The 20,052-nt window shown below is 25.0% G+C and overlaps 1 protein-coding gene across 1 annotated transcript in view; it reads right to left on the bottom strand.

The window, feature by feature from the left end:
• The window catches only part of LOC113552171, a 211,539-nt gene extending 192,440 nt beyond the window's left edge, over positions 1-19,099 (bottom strand). The window contains 1 exon segment of the mRNA XM_026954905.1: positions 18,660-19,099. Within this exon segment, the coding sequence (XP_026810706.1) occupies positions 18,660-18,929 (270 nt within the window). The 5' untranslated portion in view covers positions 18,930-19,099.
• Positions 19,100-20,052: the final 953 nt, after the last annotated feature.

Below are 20,052 nucleotides of genomic sequence, written 5' to 3'. Positions count from 1 at the left end.
TCCATTTAGCTTAAATTAAAAAAAAAATAAAAGCATTATAAATTATAATGTATGTCTACTTCGGATTAACGATATATAATTGGTATATTAAATGGTAATTTAGATCGATATAGTATAATGATGTTTCAATTAAATTCACAAGAATGATATATTTCCAATGTTAATCTATTAAATTGAGGTTTTAATATAATATTTGGGTAAAATACATGTTTTATAGATTTTATAAAACATACATAGTTTTAGGCATGCGTGACTCGGCCGTATAGCCCATAGTACCGCGAACGTTATAAATAGATAGTACATACCTATATAATATAATACACAAATAAAATTATATAAAATCCAAACAAGAGACTTGAACAAACGGGATGGGTTTAATGAACATAAATGGGTTATCTGAGGTCAACCAATTACATTATTACTAGGTTTAAATTTTTATTTTTCAAAAATGCATTTTTATCTACATTATTATAATATAGTCCGCCACAATAGAGCCGATCCTCTTCCGAACCGTATTGACACATCCTTTTATATTGTGTTACCCGGTAGTGTGAGAACAATGGGAATAAAACAACAACCCGCGAGTCTTGACAGTTTCTGCAGAAACGAAACCGGCTCACTTATATAGTTGTATATAGCTTTACGTGTATGTATAGTACGAGAGGAGTTAGGTGTTGTTGGGCGTGTACTCGTCAGGTTAGAACTTATAACTTATAATTGAAGGATATGTTAGTGATCCCGTAATTTATTTGTTACATAAAAATAAGAAGAAAAAAATAATTTCGTAATATCAGGTAAAAACACGTGTGTGCTTACCTATACATACGCACATGTATCAGTCTATGATGGTAATTTTATAAAATTAGTAAGTTTTGTATGTTACATTGACGCTTTCGAGTTAAAAACGTAATACCTATACGTTAAGCAACATAACCAACACTACACGGTGAACTTTGATCTCAAAATCTTTGATTTTGCACATCCAATGAACCACGATGTCCCATTACCGTGTAGCAACCAGAGGTCATATACACTTGGTGAGGGGATGGGGTCAAACATGGATATAATATATTATATTATACGGTATTTGGTTATTATGAGACGATAGTTGTGGTACAAGGACGAACCGTGTCCCCGGAACCACCAATTATACTTACACGATTACAAACAAATAATGCAACTTAATTACACTACGTTTTAGGTGTATAAAAAGCTCTAAACACTAAAGAATATTTATACATAAATTCTATTCGAAATTTTCGGTAAATGTGAATAGTCCAAACATTTTTTTTCTATTAGTCAAGGTAAAATAAGGTAATCTAAATATTAATTAATTGTTTTGACTTGTAGTTGAATGAAGTATGAACAATACTTTTTTTAACTGTCTAAAAATAAACTATAACTGTACTGAATTCATATTTTAATTAAATAATAATCCAATTTTAGGATATTTCAATCTATCTACCATACCATGTTTTTAAAACTAAAATATTATTTTCTATGTAAATATCATTGGAAATACAAGATATAATGAATACCATTAATATATTATCCTCAAAAGTCAATGTTTCAATAAAATGTATCATGTGAATGAAATTAAATATATTTTATTTCTGGTTAAAATGTTTAATTAGGTATACCTATATACTAAAAAACTACAATATTTTTATAATTTTAAAATATATTAATAGCACATTTACGACTTAATATCTAATCAGTTATTAGTATCAATAAATAAATAATATGGCACATTGGTACATAATTACATCATATACTAAATACTATTCTACTTTATGGAGAAGCTATAGGTGTTAATAAATAGTACCTTAAAGCTAAAAAACTTAGACTATTTAATAACTTTAATTAGTTCATAGTGTTCATAAAAACATTTTTAATGATATATTAGTTTACAACACTTAAGATGACCATGATATGAAAAACACCTATTATATTTTTAAAAATTAAATTTATTAAAATGGAAGCCATTATTTTAAGTTTTAACATTACTATGTTTATAAAATAATACTAAATAATGAATATTAATAATTATATTTATTTTAGTGATAACTTTTCTAAGTTAAGGTTAAATATATTATATGAAAATTATTATTTTTTTAAACTGGGTCATTTTCTAGATTGTTGGTATAATTAACTAATTATGTATTTTGAAAAACTTTATAAGGGGATAAAATAAACGCTACAACCTATCTATACAATATACACTTATAGCATACTAAATTATTGAGGTCAACTAAATAATTTACATTTAATCAAATATTCTATAAAAAAAAAAAAGGTAGGAGCAGACGATAAGAACAGTTGAAAGTTGAGACTTATTCTCAGCTTTATTTATACATTTATTTTAATTATTATGTCAATTGTCAATATGAACTCATATAAATAATTAGATAGGTACTAACAAAAAAATATTAGTGTGCAAACTGTAAACTAAAAATATAATTTCAAAAACTTCGTATGCAACTAATATTGATCATAGTATATAATCATTACAACTGTTGTATATCAGTCATCGTGTAATATTATTATATCATACAATATACAAGGCATTTTTATTTTATTTCTTACGAGTTGTGTTAACTTAAAATAATATACAAGTGGACAGCAATTATCAGTAATTCTATACTCAGGTTATACATATAAACAATCGATTTTAACTAAAAGTTATTAAATAAAATATTGTTAGATTATAATATGTAATATTTAGCATGATATTAACATTATTTTGTCTAAATAAACATAATAATATGTTTACCATAAACCTCTTGCTTGATATTATCAGTTATCACCATCAAAATGTTTCTTCAGACATTTTTGTTGTATAGGTATAAAAGGGGTTAGATAAATTGGGTTTGTGATAATTTGTATACATTTTGAAAGCGGTAAGTTGAGTCCCGAGTATAAAGTATTAAAATGTAGTAGGTAAGTTGGGTCCCAGGTATAAACTAATGGTGCAACTAAGTCTACTTAATAAATACAGTGTACTCTCGATTATCCACGAATTATCTACATACCTATATGTATACAAAAAAATATATATATCTTTACATTATACATAATTATCGGTTTAATTGGGTTGTGATAGCCAATTAATCGATAACGACATAAAATACATCACGCTTGTTTATTACATATCAAGAACTTTTTGGTAATTGTTGATACGTTTAATTCGTAATTTTAATTTTTCAAATTATCCACGGAATTTGCTTATCCGTGGATGCCCTGCCACTCTATTCCGCGGATAATCGAGAGTACACTGTATTAAAAACTTAAATATATAATATTTATACAACAGTTTAAACATAGAAAAAGTATTTTTTTGGTTTACCATTTCTAACACTTGAAGAAGTTAGCGAATGATGAATATTTTGTAGAAGATCTAATATCCATACAACCAAATGGTAAGATATAGATACTTTGTGATTATACACTAGAGTACTAGACACTTATATCTCACCTGATGCTACATTTTTCTCAAATATTTGATCTGAAGTGGCAACTACTACAGTGCGTACAACAAATAGTTGTGAATCATATCATACAGTATTAAACCGACGCCTTTACAACCCTCATCCAAATATTTTTAAATTTTGTTAACGAATTATTAGAAGTACAGCCACAGACGTATAAAAAAATATGAAGCACAAAACAAAAAAAGAAAATTACGTTCTATAAAGAAGAACACTTAAGAGAGCAAAAGACAAAATATAGGTACTATTAATATAATAACCCAATTTGAATTTGTTAAATCTTTATCAATTAAGTTTTTACCGAGAACATTATATAATAAAAACCACATAATATATTTTAATTTATACCATAATTATAAAATTGTACGTACCTACTATAAATAACTTACTAACATTTTTTTCCGTCACTCAATTTACTTACTACTTTTTTATTTAGTGACTTAACTTATCAATCTCGGTATATAAGTTATATAAGTATCAGTATACACACAATAAGGTGATATATTAAAATTTAAAATATTACAAAGCTTTTTGTATATTGCTGAAATGTTTCTAAAATCTATTACGTACAAACGAAACTGTTATATACATACTATATCTATTATGTATTCTTACATTATTTTATTATGTATATTAATTATTAAATTTAATCAGTTGTAATAAATAATAGTATTATTAATTTATTAATGTATCCATAAAGGTACGAACAAAAAAATAATTGCACAATCACGATAAGGCTAAAAATAATAATTATTATGACATACTATTAATTCATCAAACGTTACACAAATTAATGAATTTATCTCGAAATTAAATGTAATGAAATGTGAAAAAATAATAAATAGGTATTGAGATCAGGGGTATAAATACTTCTATGTGTATATTATGTATATAGGAGGTAGTGTAGTACTTACTAAAATATTAATTATCATTACTTATTGAAATATTGTTAGTTACATTTCCAGTTAGTCATAGTGTATTATTAGATTTAAATACCATAAATAACGAGCAATGGACTAAAAATTAAATAGAACCGAGAATAGAACGCTTAAACTTGTATCTGCAATAGAAAAATATATAACCAATATTAAAATAAACCCTTTTACGCAACTTCAAATCCCAAAATATTCAAATCAGGTACTAAAAACATTCCATTTTATAGATGATTTCAATTATCCGAAACACCAAACAGCATATTTGTACAGTAGAAAATGATAAATAATTATTGGATAAAATGTAATACAAAAATAATAACTATATATGTATGTGAATGTTAAATATACAGTTGATTAATACAATATATTTGTATTGACATTTTCAAAATGACCCAATAAATAAAAATATTTATCGTTTCATCTTTCCCAATCAAAAAATTTGAATTTTGGACACAGTAATAATTTTCAAAAATAAAATGCAGGTATTAATAATACAAATATTGTCGTATATAGGTAGACGTGATAACGCGTGCTCGTTTTTTATATATATTTTTTAATCTCGTCCGTCTGTAGTTTCTCCTATCGCTTCCCCACGATCCCCCCTCGCCAACGCACAAACCAGTACGTTGCACGTCCGCGTTTTATTCGGCCTTCATGGACATTGTGCACGCCGGCTCTTTTGTCGCTACTGGTCAAACAATACGCTTTGCCCAATTTTCATAGCACAATGACGCCTGTTCAATATAAATATAAACACATACATATAAACTGCATACAATATAATATGCACATAAACATATATATATATTACAGTACACGTGTGTATACGTATATTAAGCGCAATTTGCATGCCCCTATAGGAGTCAACGATCGGTGTGCCCCCACCACCTTTATGTAATATATACGTGTATGTATTATATAGTATATTATAAGTTTATTAATATATAATAACTGCATATGCGTCATTAAGAAACAATCCACAAAATTAAAATATATAATATCTCCAAATTTCCGCGTACAGAAAATTATATATACATACTTAAATAGGCAATTATAATATTATTATTTTCATCCATAACTTTTATTGCACAACTAAAACTGCGATCAACTTATTGTATGTGTATATTTATATAATGTATACATATTTTTCAATGATTAAACTAGGTAGATAAATTAAAATTATTAAATCGTTAACCTATATGAACGTTTTGTCACGTCGATGTTCGATAGTAGGTATAAAATCTGTGGTTGCGCATATAGCCCAAACGGGTTTGGCAGCGGAGAGTGATCAAAGTGAAAACTCTCCAAGTCAATGTCAACTGGATGTTGTGGGAAAAAAATAAACACCTAAATCCATTCGAATAAAAACTAAATATCTTCTTTGTATAGTAAATATTTCTATTTGAATTAAAATAACTATTTTAGTAAAAATTACATTGAAAATAGATTCATAATTGAAAAGAAAATTGAGAAAATTAAATTCTTTTTTGCTAATTATTTATTATATACATTCAAGTATCATGATTTTAGAAGCAACAATCTTTTGAAAAAAAATTAATATAGCACAATATATTATGTGTATCAAATATTCCATTTCCAGTTTTAGTTGTGAAACAATTAAAAATTGATTTAAAATTTAAAACAATTAGTCAAGTACCACTCTGCTGTACTTATACATCATATGTTGAATAGGTCACTATTATAGCTGTAATAAATTTGAATTCAAAAATATATCATTGCATTAGAAAAACGATTCTGATCAAAAATGATCTGTTTATTGTCAGTCTATAACATCATTATATAGACTATAAATATATTTTGTTTTTATATAGTTATTAAAACCATTCATTTTAATGTTAGTATTATGGTAGGTTGAAACAATTTTTTTTTTAGATAATGTATAATATTTTATTATTATAACTATATACATTTATACCATATTATTAAAATGTATAGAACTCAAAATTTAATTTCAACTTTTTGTAAAAACCGTAATACATTAATTATAATATATTTATAAATAAATATTATCTTAAAATAAATCAAATATATCATTGCGTATATATAATAAAATTCATAATAATATAAGTAAAAGTATATTTTTATAAGTAATCATTACATGGGTGAATATTTAATGTTATAAGAATTTAAACTTCAAATACTCATAAAAAAATTATTTTGACTTTTCAGTAGAATTTATTTTTATATAAGTTGGAAAACCTATAGAACCTATTGTATTCAGTTTTAAAATCTTAGGTATAAATAAATATTTTTATGTAATTCTGAATTTCTGACTACAAAGTAGGTAACTTGTATTTTTTGAAATTCTCACGAATGTTGTTAAAATTCTAAATTTAAATGCTTATATAAAAATATTGTGACTAAATTGTCGATATTTTTTTAAATGCGAAACTTTTACTAAACATTCAAGTACTTTTACCCTTTCGTAAATTTTTTAGTTATAAACTGAAAAAGTATTTAATAGTCGAAATATTTTGAAAATTTTACCATATTTAGAAAATAATAATATTAATACTTGGCGAAATTTTAAATTTCTTCTACTATTAGTTTTTGAATTATAATAAAATAAAAAAAATGAATTTAGATAAATCTGTTTTAGAATAAATATTCTCGTTAATTAATTTTTATTTATTTTTTCGATTAAAAAAATACTGGTAATATTTTAATTTAATCTGTCAAAAGTTTAAACTAGATCTAATTTGCTATCCAAAGTCACATTAATGTCAATACATTTATCGCTCCTCTCAAAATCTAAAAAAAATATGACTATCAATATACGACACAACATATTAACGAACTAAATTATTCAAAAAGTGTAGAACCCATATAAATAATGTGTTTGTTTATACAACGAATATTATGTATAAAGACACTCCTTAAATCATTTTATTATTAAGTTCTACTTCATTAAGGTCAATCACCTAAAATACGATAGGTCACCCATTTTTCTTTTAATTAAAAAAAAATTGCATGTCATTCAAAATTTGATAAGGTATAGTAATAATTGCATAGCTTCAGGTTAAGAATAATGTACACTGAAATTATTTACATATGGATGGAGTGACAAATTATATCAGTTAAGATTAATTACTATACATCGTTTTATTGAATAATTTGAAAAAATATATTTCACAAAACCGTAACTATAAAAAAAGGTATATATAATGCTTACCAGGTTACCCCACGGCCCACGGTATAGGCTCAAAAATTAAGTTAGGTTAAATATTATATCATCCAATATTATATACCATACTAAAATCTTCATTTTATAATATTAATTATTATATTTCTTATCTAGTTTATATTAATCTTTTATTTGGTATATAATATTGAGATAAAAGTCAAATGGCTACAAATAAAATATATACAGTAATTTATGAGAATTTTTTAATTATAATATTTTATATACTCATAACTTGCACAACAATTAAAATTGTAAAAAAGCTACCATACAAACACATATATAATACACTTAACTTTAAGTTTAATAATATGGTAATTAACTTTAATATTGGCTAAAAACAAAAGATTGATTCTGCTAAATGCAAATCGGTTATTATGATGCGCATAGGAAAAAAAAAATACAAATGGTGCTCTGACACGCTCTTAAATTATTATCTTGTGCCTACCTATACAGTATATCTACTTATGAATTAATGACGTACTTTTTTCTCTAAAACACGTCTTTCAATTCTTTATACTTCATCAATTCTAGTTTCATGGAAACCGCACACTTTTATAATTGTATTGTTTAAAATTGTGCACGTTTAATTATTTATACCACACAAATTACGTAATTCAAAAATCACATAATTAAATTCAAACCACAGCGAACATTTCATACAGGAAAGAAATTATAATTTACTCATGTTTTCCTATCGATTTATTCCATAAATTTCAAGTTTTTCTTATCATGTTTGATGCTATAATTATAATTATTACAAATTAAAACACGTGAAATCAATTAATTTTAAATAAACTAATAATAAAATAGGTAGGCGGTACGTACAGGGTTAAAATAATGTATATTTTTTTTTTTTTTTTTACTACATAATATATGTACAAGCAAATTTTAACAGTTTTGTATTATTATTTGTAATTTAAAATAAATTATAACTAAAAATTTGGAAATATAATGAATAAATAATGATGAGGACGATAATAATATAAAACGTTACGAGTATTTACATACGATTTGTAAAATTAAAAAAGAAATTATGTACTCATCTTTAAATTTTAAAGTACCAATCTAGGAAATCATTGTTTTAAAAGCAATAACTATTACTTAAAATCGTATCACTCAAAATTAAAATACTAATTAGTAATTACGTAATATATTATAGAAATTCTTTATAAAAATAAAAATTATTATTTAATATTTATATCATAGAATCTATATATAAAAATAATAAAGTAAAAAAAAGATGACAAAATATTATAATTCATTTAGTTTTTATAGATTGATACGGGTTTTTAAAGTTTAATTTTAACTTAAATTAACCTCTATCATTTATGGATTTTTACTATTTTAGTGATTTTTCTAAAAATCTATTATACAATAATACTTTTGTTTTCACATTTCACACATCTATGAAATGATTATTTACATTTGTACAGATTATACTTTTTATTATAGATAAAAATATTAAAATTGTATGAATAACTAATGTTGTATGTGGAAAATAACGATTTGTAAAAATTGCAGTAAAATAAATGCTGACCATGGTCGTGTAACGTGCGTAATAAGTAATGTCTATAATCGGAATTTTTATCATCGTTTTATGGAACTTAAAGCTACCGTGTAGTAAATGGAAAAATATTCTTTCTTTTACCCATTCTTTATCCGTTCTCATTGCAACGGGTCTGATTTCACTACCTATAATAAACAATGTGTACATGGAGTGTACTAAATAATATGCCATAATGGAAATAATTCCAGTCCGGTTTGGAGGTCATTGCCGGATGTAAATTTGATCAATCCAAAGAGATGAATAGACAATTAAAGTTTTCTTATAAGTTGCCAAATTAAATATCAATGACGTCATCGGTTCGAAAAATTGATTATTTTACATAAAAAATAAAACAATAATTTAAATTATTTGTTAGATCTAAGAATATATAGGATATATCATGTACACAACATGACTTTCCCTACTGTTATTTATTTAAATTCGGAAGTGTAAGTAATAAGTGACTAATAACTAATAAGAATGATTTGAAATAAAAAAAAGTCATTAAATCTGAATTGTACACGTTATGTATACGAATTAATGTAACGAGAATACGAGATGAGTAATAGACCTCAGGCAATTCTCATAGTAAATAATACGCTTATTTTGTAACTAACTAGTTTTATTCATTCAATTAAAGCGTCAACGAACAACTAACTAACTGATAAAATGTTTAGACATTCTATGTTAAAAATTAACCATACTCATACATTTTCAAAAATAATTAGTAATAATTCTTTAGGTATTATAATTATATTTGTATACTATATTTATAATATAATGCATAAGTTTACATTTTTCTACTTTCAGAAAACATTAAAGATTGTTTTATGTTAAATATTTACAAATTTTAAACTTTACTTATTATTCGACTTTTAAGAATTTAAATTAACTTAATACCTATGAAAGAAATTTATTTATAATTCTGTGTATATGTAGTGTACTATTAGTGATACAGCAATAGCTTAATACTTTTATCTGTCACGTAATATTATATAAAGCATTAAAGTTTTTAAAAAAATCGTGTGAGTACCTACTATTGAATACATAATTTAGACAATTACAATAAATGAAACAGATATTATTGATTCAATTTAAAAATATTTTACTGTGACTTACAAAACTACAGATATCTCTATCACGAATTTGAGAAGGATAAACTCGTTGTCAACACTTAACAGTATAGCACCAACATTATTCTTTGATTTGGCACCTTAAATTCTAAACACTTATTAGTTCTAATGACTTATTATAAATGTACCTATGAATAGATTTGGACAAATCAACAATTTTACTTTTAGCTGATGAATTATTTACAGTAAAATGTTGCACTATTGTCTAAACTAAACTTATATTAATATAAAGCTACAAACATCTACTAGTGATTACTGATTAGTGAAACACTGAAACTAGCTGCAGAAAGCGTAACGCATAATTCGTCGTTTACGTATATGACCGAAGTTTACGAATATTTAACAGTTGAACATAATTTATTCGACTAAAAATGTTTATAAAATAAAATATAATACAAATAATATAATACATAATACAAAAAGCTTATTAAGGTATATTGTTAAAAAGTTAATTGTGAAAAAGTTTATAATAACTTAAGAATTAAATTAAAAAATATAAAAATTATTTACAAATTGAAGGCTCTTTTTTAAATATATTATCTGCATCTTTTATTTATTTATAATATGGTGTACCGCATATGTAGTATCTACAATATATTAACGTTAATAAACTTTTATAATAAATAAAATTAAAAAATGATTTTTAAAACTTCCATGAAAAAAAATCCAACAGTGAAAACTAATTTAAATTTTATAACAATAGCACTATTTTATTATTCTTATAATATTATATACAACCATGGATATTTTTAATTTAAATTACTTAATAATCCATGAAAATAGTGGAAGTAGAGTTTAATACAAAACAAAATGAAATAACACAGAATGGTTTTGTGTCATCAAACATCGACTTTTTTACTATTTTCTTTTACTATATATAATATTACAAAATAAAGTGAAATTATATGTTCAATAAATAAGATTAGCCATATAATTTTATAATGTTATCACATTTTTTGCCATAGTAATTTTAGTATAGTATTCTATTTGACTTATCATATTTTTACTTTCTTCGTAAAAATAAATATAAAACAACAATAACAACCGAACAACGGTTCCCTTTAGCACTTAAAAATTCTTTTATACTATTCCGAAACGTGCTCATTGACATCCAAAAAACTTAAATTTGATTAAACAATAGCTTTACTACAATGAATATAAGGTATTGTGATGTCGTAGATAAATAATAAATAAATATAGTCTGTTATTTTCTTATGTAGTTTTAAACATAATTAATGTGGAAGGCTTGATTTTGAAAGGAGACAAAAAGTTATGTTAAACGACTGATATAATATTATTGGTTATTATAGTACAAAATAACACGGAGTTTTCATACCTACCGAGAAATTTAAGTTGTATAGTAGGTATGCGTTATTATTGTATTATTGCTAGACGCAGAATATACGTATAAAGTGCCTTATCCTAGATTAGATTCAATAATATTCAATAAGTTTAAGTCCAAGACATTTATCGATTTATCACACCTATCTATTTCATTACTTGTATAAACTATAGGTTAGATTAGGTATAACCATATATATATATATAAATATATCATATTGGGAAAGTAAAAATCTTTTTAAAAAAAAATATCAACCTATGTTAATCATTATAAATTTAAAATTACTCAAGATCGAGTAAATACATGATTTTAAAAATGTCAAAAATGTTATGTACAATGTACATCTAACATATGTTCATGTAAGAGTTTTAACTACAACAAATATCAATAAAAAATGTGAACCACAATGAATGTTTTACAGTATATGACACTACTACAATACAATACGAAATGTATTGTACAGCAGCTGAGTCAAAAACATATTCATATTCGACCGCTTATCCACTACAAGACAATAATATAATATAATTCACTATATATACCTAACATGTAATGTGAAAACGTTATACTACTAGTATGCATTTGAAAACAATAATTCACTAATCCATACGCATTTAGAAAATAAATTTCAATAATGAGATTACTTTAAGTATAGTGATTAAATATCATATACACTATATATATTATGTATATTGTGTATATTACATTCTATTTAGGCTATGGGGCATTTGAAATTTCAATTCGTACGCTGTTTGGTTATATTTAAGCTCCCGTTTAATAATAATGTATACAGGAAAGACGAAAGTATCTCTTCTCTAAGCTATTTTTCTATGTCGTGGCACACTAGTTTTTAATATAGGTATACAATTGATTCGACCAGTTTACCTATCAACTCCTCTTATAAACACAAACGTGGCCTAGAAAACCATATTGTTAAAGCTTATAGTCATAACCTGGTCTTCAGGCTAGCAATTCCATAAAGAACGAGTAAAAACCAACACATCATTGTTACCTATACTATGTTAACCTAAAATACTTAATAAATACAACAATAGATTCTCTAGTAGTTTTAAATTATTTCTAAAATTAATTTCAAAATTAACGGTGAAGACATATTATGGAACAAGAACAATACGACTTTACAAAATTCACTTTTAAATACATGCGTTGTTTTATCTACGGTTATATCTTTTATGTCTATATGCACTTCACAATTTATGTTGAGAAGTGTGTAATATTGTGTATGGCCACAGGCTAGATATGAATAAAGCACATTCAACAATACCAGTTAAATTGATCCTTCAGAATATTTCTCGTGTTGCACCCATATACGATGATTTTTACTGAATTTTAAATTTTATTAAATGAAATATTTTATTAATATAAATAATTTCAAAAATTTAGAATCAAAAATGTTTATCCTTATTCATAGACATTGAAATTAAGTGCCAAAATTTTTATTTTATATTTAGTAAGACAGTATGTCTTGTGTAAGAAATTACAATTATTACAAAAAATTAATATAGGTAAAATAAAATAAATTTTAAAAAAAGACTGAAAGTTGGTAACCGCTTTACTATACAGCAGGTATTAAGTGTACTTTTTTATTGGCTTGCAATAGTAAAAAAAAGTTTTTTAATATCATTATAAATATTTGTATTATCATAATAGTTAAATTGTTTTTCCTATGCAATATTTTAGCATTTAATTCACATTTTACGTGTAGTGACTTACTCATTATGGTCATACGGTAAGTAAATTAACTTAAGTCAAAAACATGTAATTTGAAATTTAATTGTGAGTAGGTATATTAAGTATAATAATATACATTAAGAAAAGTTGCATGTTCGATGTTTACATAAATAATATCAAATTAATTAAAATCGTTATTTTTCATTTAAGTATTTAATTAAAATAAAAACAAAAATTTGAACTTCAAATGTCAAAAAAAAAGTGCTTATACATATTTGAGATTTTTTTTATTTAAAATAAACTATTTTTAAAAGTCTTATAATATAATTTCAAGATTTTTAACTAAGCAAAAATTTTTATCTACATTTAAAAAAAAAAAACTAAAACAAAATTGAAAATGTCATAGTATAGCGAAAACAGCATAAAAATATTTTGAAAATTTAATTATCAATAACAATGTAAAATATCTACGCTATAATATCTTCATCATGAAGTTTTTATCAAAAAATAAAAGTCAAACTCGTTAAAAATTGTTTCTGTTTATCGCGATTATTTTACAAAATATTACGAGTTTTCAATACTAACCTCTAAAAAGTACCAACTAAATTCAATTAAGAAACTATCCTCAGTTGAAAATTGAAAAAAAAATGTTCAAAGCTTATTTATTTATAATAAATATGAGATTCACCAATCATTGTAAAATCAATACATTTGTCCCTCCGTCTAAAATAAATAGAAATATAAAAAATGCATGATAGACAACCTTTTAAAAACAATAAAAATTTATTTATTTTATATGAATATTTCAACATTCAATAATAAATAATAATAAGGAACTACATATTATAGTTTTTAATATTTAAAATAAATATTACATTGAAATTTATGTATATTTAATATGAAAACTTATAGCTAGGTATGTTAATTATGTGTAGTATATTACATACTATAGCTAGTGGGTATTTTTATAATTTTATTATTTCATCAATTGAACATACGAAGTGTAAGAAATAATCAACAAATGTATTTTCTTTTCATTACTCACCTGTTTGATTAGGAATTTTAATTTTGAATAATTAACCAATTTTTGCCAAAAAGAATTTACATAATGAACATGTTAATCAATCAACAATAAAATATTTTAATTTTTATAAAATTTAGTAAATATTTTACGTTTTACAAATTAAAAAATATAATAAGTATAATGTATTTTAATTTTTCCTTTAGATAATATAATATTGTTGGCCATTAAAAAAAAGGTCACTGTTTGGAGAAATGACATAGTTAAGACCCACGCTCTATAGTCAATGATCATTGAAAATCCGCCAACCCGAAATGTAACGGCAAACTCCTACACTTGCTACTTTAAGTTTAGACGAAACTCACAATGTATAGTGTTCAGTTTTTTTCTATCTATATTATTTCAGATAAGGATATGAATGGTGGGCGGCGATATGTTTTGAAGAAAATTTGCATGAAAACACAAATAAAAAGTTATTCTAACACAATAATTTAGCGTTGGTAAGCAATAAAAAAGAAGCTTGTCACAGACACCAGATGAGATGAGTCATGACAGAACAAAAGAAAGAAAGATAATAAAATATAATTTTCTTTTTAATCAAACCACCTTGAACTGAAATCCTAATAAAATGTATTATAGGATTATTTTTTAAATAAATAATAACTGTAATAAACTTGAATACAGAAAAGTATTTACTAAATAATGTGTACAAACATAGATGGAAAATATTAAAAATAATTATTTAAACATTCAAAATTTATATTATGTAACTTAATCTTATAGTTTCTATATAACTATACCTCACATTTATGTGAATAACTATTTATATAATATTATTAACTATTAAGTATATTTCTATAAAGTTGATTTTAAGAAAATAATCAAACTCATGGATCTGAATTCTGAGAAGTAAATTATTTGAACAAAATACATATCACATATATATACACAATATACATATTATACATATGGTATATATATCGAAAATCAGAAATTAATAAAAATATTCTAACTAAATAATTAAATAAGTACGTGTTTTCCGGTTTTTCGGCTTTATATTTTATCATATATAAAAAGAGCGCCTACTTGATTTATTAATTTATCAAGTTTAAATGTTCTATTTTTGCTTATAAATATTAAAGGTCTGTTAAAAGTAACATCTAATGATAATAAATAGTGTATCAAAAACTTTCGCCTTGTATCTAATGGTATTTTAAAGACCCCTGGTCTTTAACTGATGTCAATGTTACATCTGCTTTTTTTGGAGAAAGCGAACCCAAATCATGCATAGTAATGAATGCATTTAAAATATAGGTAGGTACGTTTACTTATTTGTGTTCGTTAACTCCATGTAGATTTTACATAACATAACACACGCATATCGTGCACATAATTTTAAAGTTTATTCCAGTATACCATATTAGTTATTATTGGCATTTTTAAAATTTTTTTCTAATTATTTATGTTTTCTAATAAATTTTATCTGTTAAAATATTAGTAAATATTAAAAATGTAAACATTTTTATACTAGTTATTTTTAAATAAGGAAATTCTTGTTATATTGTAATACCAAAATTTATGATAATGCCCATAAATCGTATTCCTAAGTAGTTTTAAGTACTAAGTATAAAAATGTAGGTCACGTATATAAAATGTAAAACATATTACATAATGTAAGATATAGTCCTAAATTTAAATTATTATATTAGTTGTGACCAATTCACCATTTGTAATATTATATTATACTGTACCATATTATTAAATTTTAGAAATTAATATTAATATATTTCTAGTCTAATATTATAAAGTAATTTTAAACGCAGTATGTATTGTTTTCTTCTGAACACCCACGAAAAATACGAACCAAAGAAAATTAAAGTCATTTAATTTGTTTGGAATATGTAATTTATGTTAGGAACATTTTTATAAAATAAAAATATATTATACATGGATATCTTTAACCATACTTTTTTATACTCTTCTAGCTATTTAAGCATATATAGGAAAAAACCTATCTTGAATATTGTACCTACGTTGGGATTAATTTTTTTTACTAAACTAATAAACACAAACACTATTGTAATATTATTATATATGCATATGGAAGTATACAATACACATAAAATATTATAATAACGTTTCTAAAAAATTGTTTGTTGTACATATTTTAACATTGATTAAATATAAAAAATGATTATTATAAACGATTATGGTATTGTGGTCTGTTCACTGTTAAAAAAAAACTTCACATGTCGCGTAATCATTGATCCACGCCTATAGTGTTATTAAGTTGTATAAAACCGGGACAAATCCATATTTGGTGATAATGAGAATTATTGCGTGAATTAAATAAAGAGATCATCGCCATATTTTTTAACAGAAACAGGATGAAGGTTTTTTTTATTGTGTTATAAATTCATTTTAAAATTATAAAATATTATAGGTAATGCATATATAGTTATGTATAAATAACAGTATCAGAATCAGTTTAATATTATAAGACATACCTAACCTTTATATGATATACGTAAATTAATTTCAAAGATGAATATTAGCTATATGTAATTACTATATTACTTTAAAGACCCCAAAAATGTCTCAAAAAATTGTCTTCTATAATAGTATGGATATAAATATGTAGCCATGTAGGTACAACGTAAGTCATAAGTATACTCTTATATTGATGTAAAAGAATAATTTTAAATATTAATTTTTAACTTTTACTTTAAAACATAGAAAAGTCGTAAAGAAAACTTTTTATTAAACTAACAGTGCATTTTGACGTGATATATTCTGGCTTAGGTTGGTTAAGTTTAGACTTATATAAAACTATAAACATTTTTGGTCATATCTACATTGGTTATCAATTTGTTTATAGCGTAAAGAACGGATTCGATAACATATCTACTAATACAGTTATCGAAGTTACCAAACAAATTTGTATAAATTAGTCATTTAACTATATGTTTTCGGATACCCATTAACAATTATTTTGCGCAAACTAAAATAATTTGAGTAATCCAATTGCATTTAGTTTACAAATATAAAGCTTTTGCGAATTTTGTCTAAAACGTCATCTAGAAAATGTTTAGAAGCTTTATCTGGTTACTACCTGTGTTTAAAAGAATAATTTAGTATAATAGTGCACACATAATAGAGGTACCATTTCAAATTCTGAATTTAAACGATTTTGAGAAGCGATTAACTAATTAAAACCACTGATATATATTATAGTTCCATAGACACATTTCTACGAACTTGAAATATTGATAATATATTCATGTGTATCAAATACTTTAATGAATGAAAAGTCTGTACACACAATTAAATATAAAATAAAATAATTTATCATACTAATTAATTATAAAAAATAAAACTACAAGAAAATTCGATAGTGGTAAACATTATAGAAAATGAACGCCAATGTTTGTAACGTTTCTTGGGTAGAAATTCGTATTTCGTAAGCGAAAGGTGCGGTATATTATCTATAACCGTGGTATATTTATATATCTGTGGTTATACCATTGGTTTTCCGTAATAGTATAGGTGATAGATTATAGATTATAGGCGTCAAAAGTATAAACAAACTCAACCACGGTTTTGGTTACTAAAACCAAACAGACCAAACGATGGATTATGGCGTTTACTTTACCGTGTTTAGTAAACAGACAACCTGAATTTCTCCATTACCAAATGTTTTGAACGTTTGTTTACCGCTATCGGATTTCTTCTATAATTTAAAATGAATAAGATTTAATTTTTAAAGCATCTAAAGTATTGACTTATAGTTTTGAAAAATAATAAATTCTTTTTTATTTTATTTTTTTATTCAAACTACACTTCAAAATTAGTCCTATTATTTTTATAGTTATTATATTAATTTGAAAATTATAAATATATACAAGTTTAAATTTAAATCCTATATTCCTGTACGATTGAAGAATGATAAATGATAAATGGGGAATGCACTTAATATTTTTTTATTGAATAGACGCAATATTTTAAATAGCAATAAGGATATTATAACATTTTTAATAGGGACATTAGGTAGGCGTTATTGTGACGAAAACTTGGGGCAATTAAACACTAATTTTTAGATACACACTAACACACTACACATATACGAATTGTATTTCATCATGAAACCTGAACCAAGCATTATTAGGGTGATTTCGCAGAATACTATATTAACTGTTAGTTATATATATTTTTAAATCTGCGCACGTCTAATATAATTTGCTAAAAAAGAAACCTGAGGATATATATATAGTACTGTAGGTAGGTAGTAGGTACTCACCAATCGTTGAGTCTTGTCAGGCGCGATAACGGTGATCTCGTGCGCCTGCATGACATCGTCGTCGACGGTAGCCGCGGAGACGCCATGCGCGATTTTGTGCGGCGTTGACGGACTTTCTGCCCCGGCGAACTTAACATTAAATATGTTTGGCACTTTGGTAATAAGCGACAGTCGACGGGACAATTTTCGGCCGATTTTCTTCGACTGTTTCCGGAACCGCTGCGCCTCAGCCTGTTGCGCGGCATTGCTCACGGGACACGAGTCCTCCATGGCTGTTGCACCGGAGGCGCTCGCTCCCGTCGACGCGGGAAATTAACGCGGAAACTGCACAAACGAACGCAGTCTCACATACACGACGCTAATACCCGATGTCGAGTGATCGCGATCGCGAACGGACCTCGAAAACGAAATGCGCACGTGCCTCCGCGAATACAATTTACGACACGGACAATCGACGAAGTACGGAAGACGAACACGCGTGGACTCGCGGCGAACGACTGTCGACAGTCGGCAGTCTGCGCACATGACTCGCTGCGATCACCGCTGCTGTAGCACCGCCCCGTTTGACGGTCCGTCGGTTGCGCACTCAAATTTATATTATTAGGTTACAGGTACAATTTTAATTTTTAGTCCAAGTTATATTTTATTATCTAATTATTGTTTTAGATAATGAGCGAAGCGGTGAATGTATTGATTTTAAAATAATTAAATTATTTTTTCTATCTGTCTTCACTATTTGGGCAGTAAATATGCTACAATTTTTCATTTTGAGGGTGATTTCTGATAGAAAATTAGATCTAGTACTTTGAGAGGTCAAAAGTAAAAAAAAAATGTTACTCCGGAATAATAAAAAAATTAAGATAAACAGGAATATTTACATTAAACCGGTTTTGAACAAAATTGATTTCTTTGTTTTGTTATATAAATTAAAAATGAATAACTATAGAAACTTGAAATTTTCACTAAATATTTAAATAATAATTTTCTATGTAAGGAAAAGTTTTCAAATATTTTGACTTGTTTTCAGCTGTTTCTTGGCGTGATAATTGTTTTTCTATGAGTGTCGATAAAATGTTATTCGCTGGGTCAAAATCCTTGAAAGTTTAAGTTTTCATATAAGTTGTTCTTATATCTGTATAAAAATTATAAAAATATATCGACATAATTTTTTTATATGCATTTTAAAATAAATTGTTAACGAAATTCGTTAAAATTGCAAACTATTTTCTCAATGAAAATCAATAAAAAATTTTCTTTTTATATTTAAATTTTGAAAATTTAATACAACATTCCTTATAAATAGTTCATACTGAAACCATGAAATCAAAAAAAATATATAAAAGCAATTATTTTCTATACACATTCACATTCTGTTCAAATTTAGATGAAATTA

Source organism: Rhopalosiphum maidis, chromosome 2 (assembly GCF_003676215.2).
Source record: "Rhopalosiphum maidis isolate BTI-1 chromosome 2, ASM367621v3, whole genome shotgun sequence".
Lineage (NCBI taxonomy): Eukaryota > Metazoa > Arthropoda > Insecta > Hemiptera > Aphididae > Rhopalosiphum > Rhopalosiphum maidis.
The sequence above is the reverse complement of the archived record's forward strand: the minus strand, read 5'-3'. Positions and strand labels throughout refer to the sequence as shown.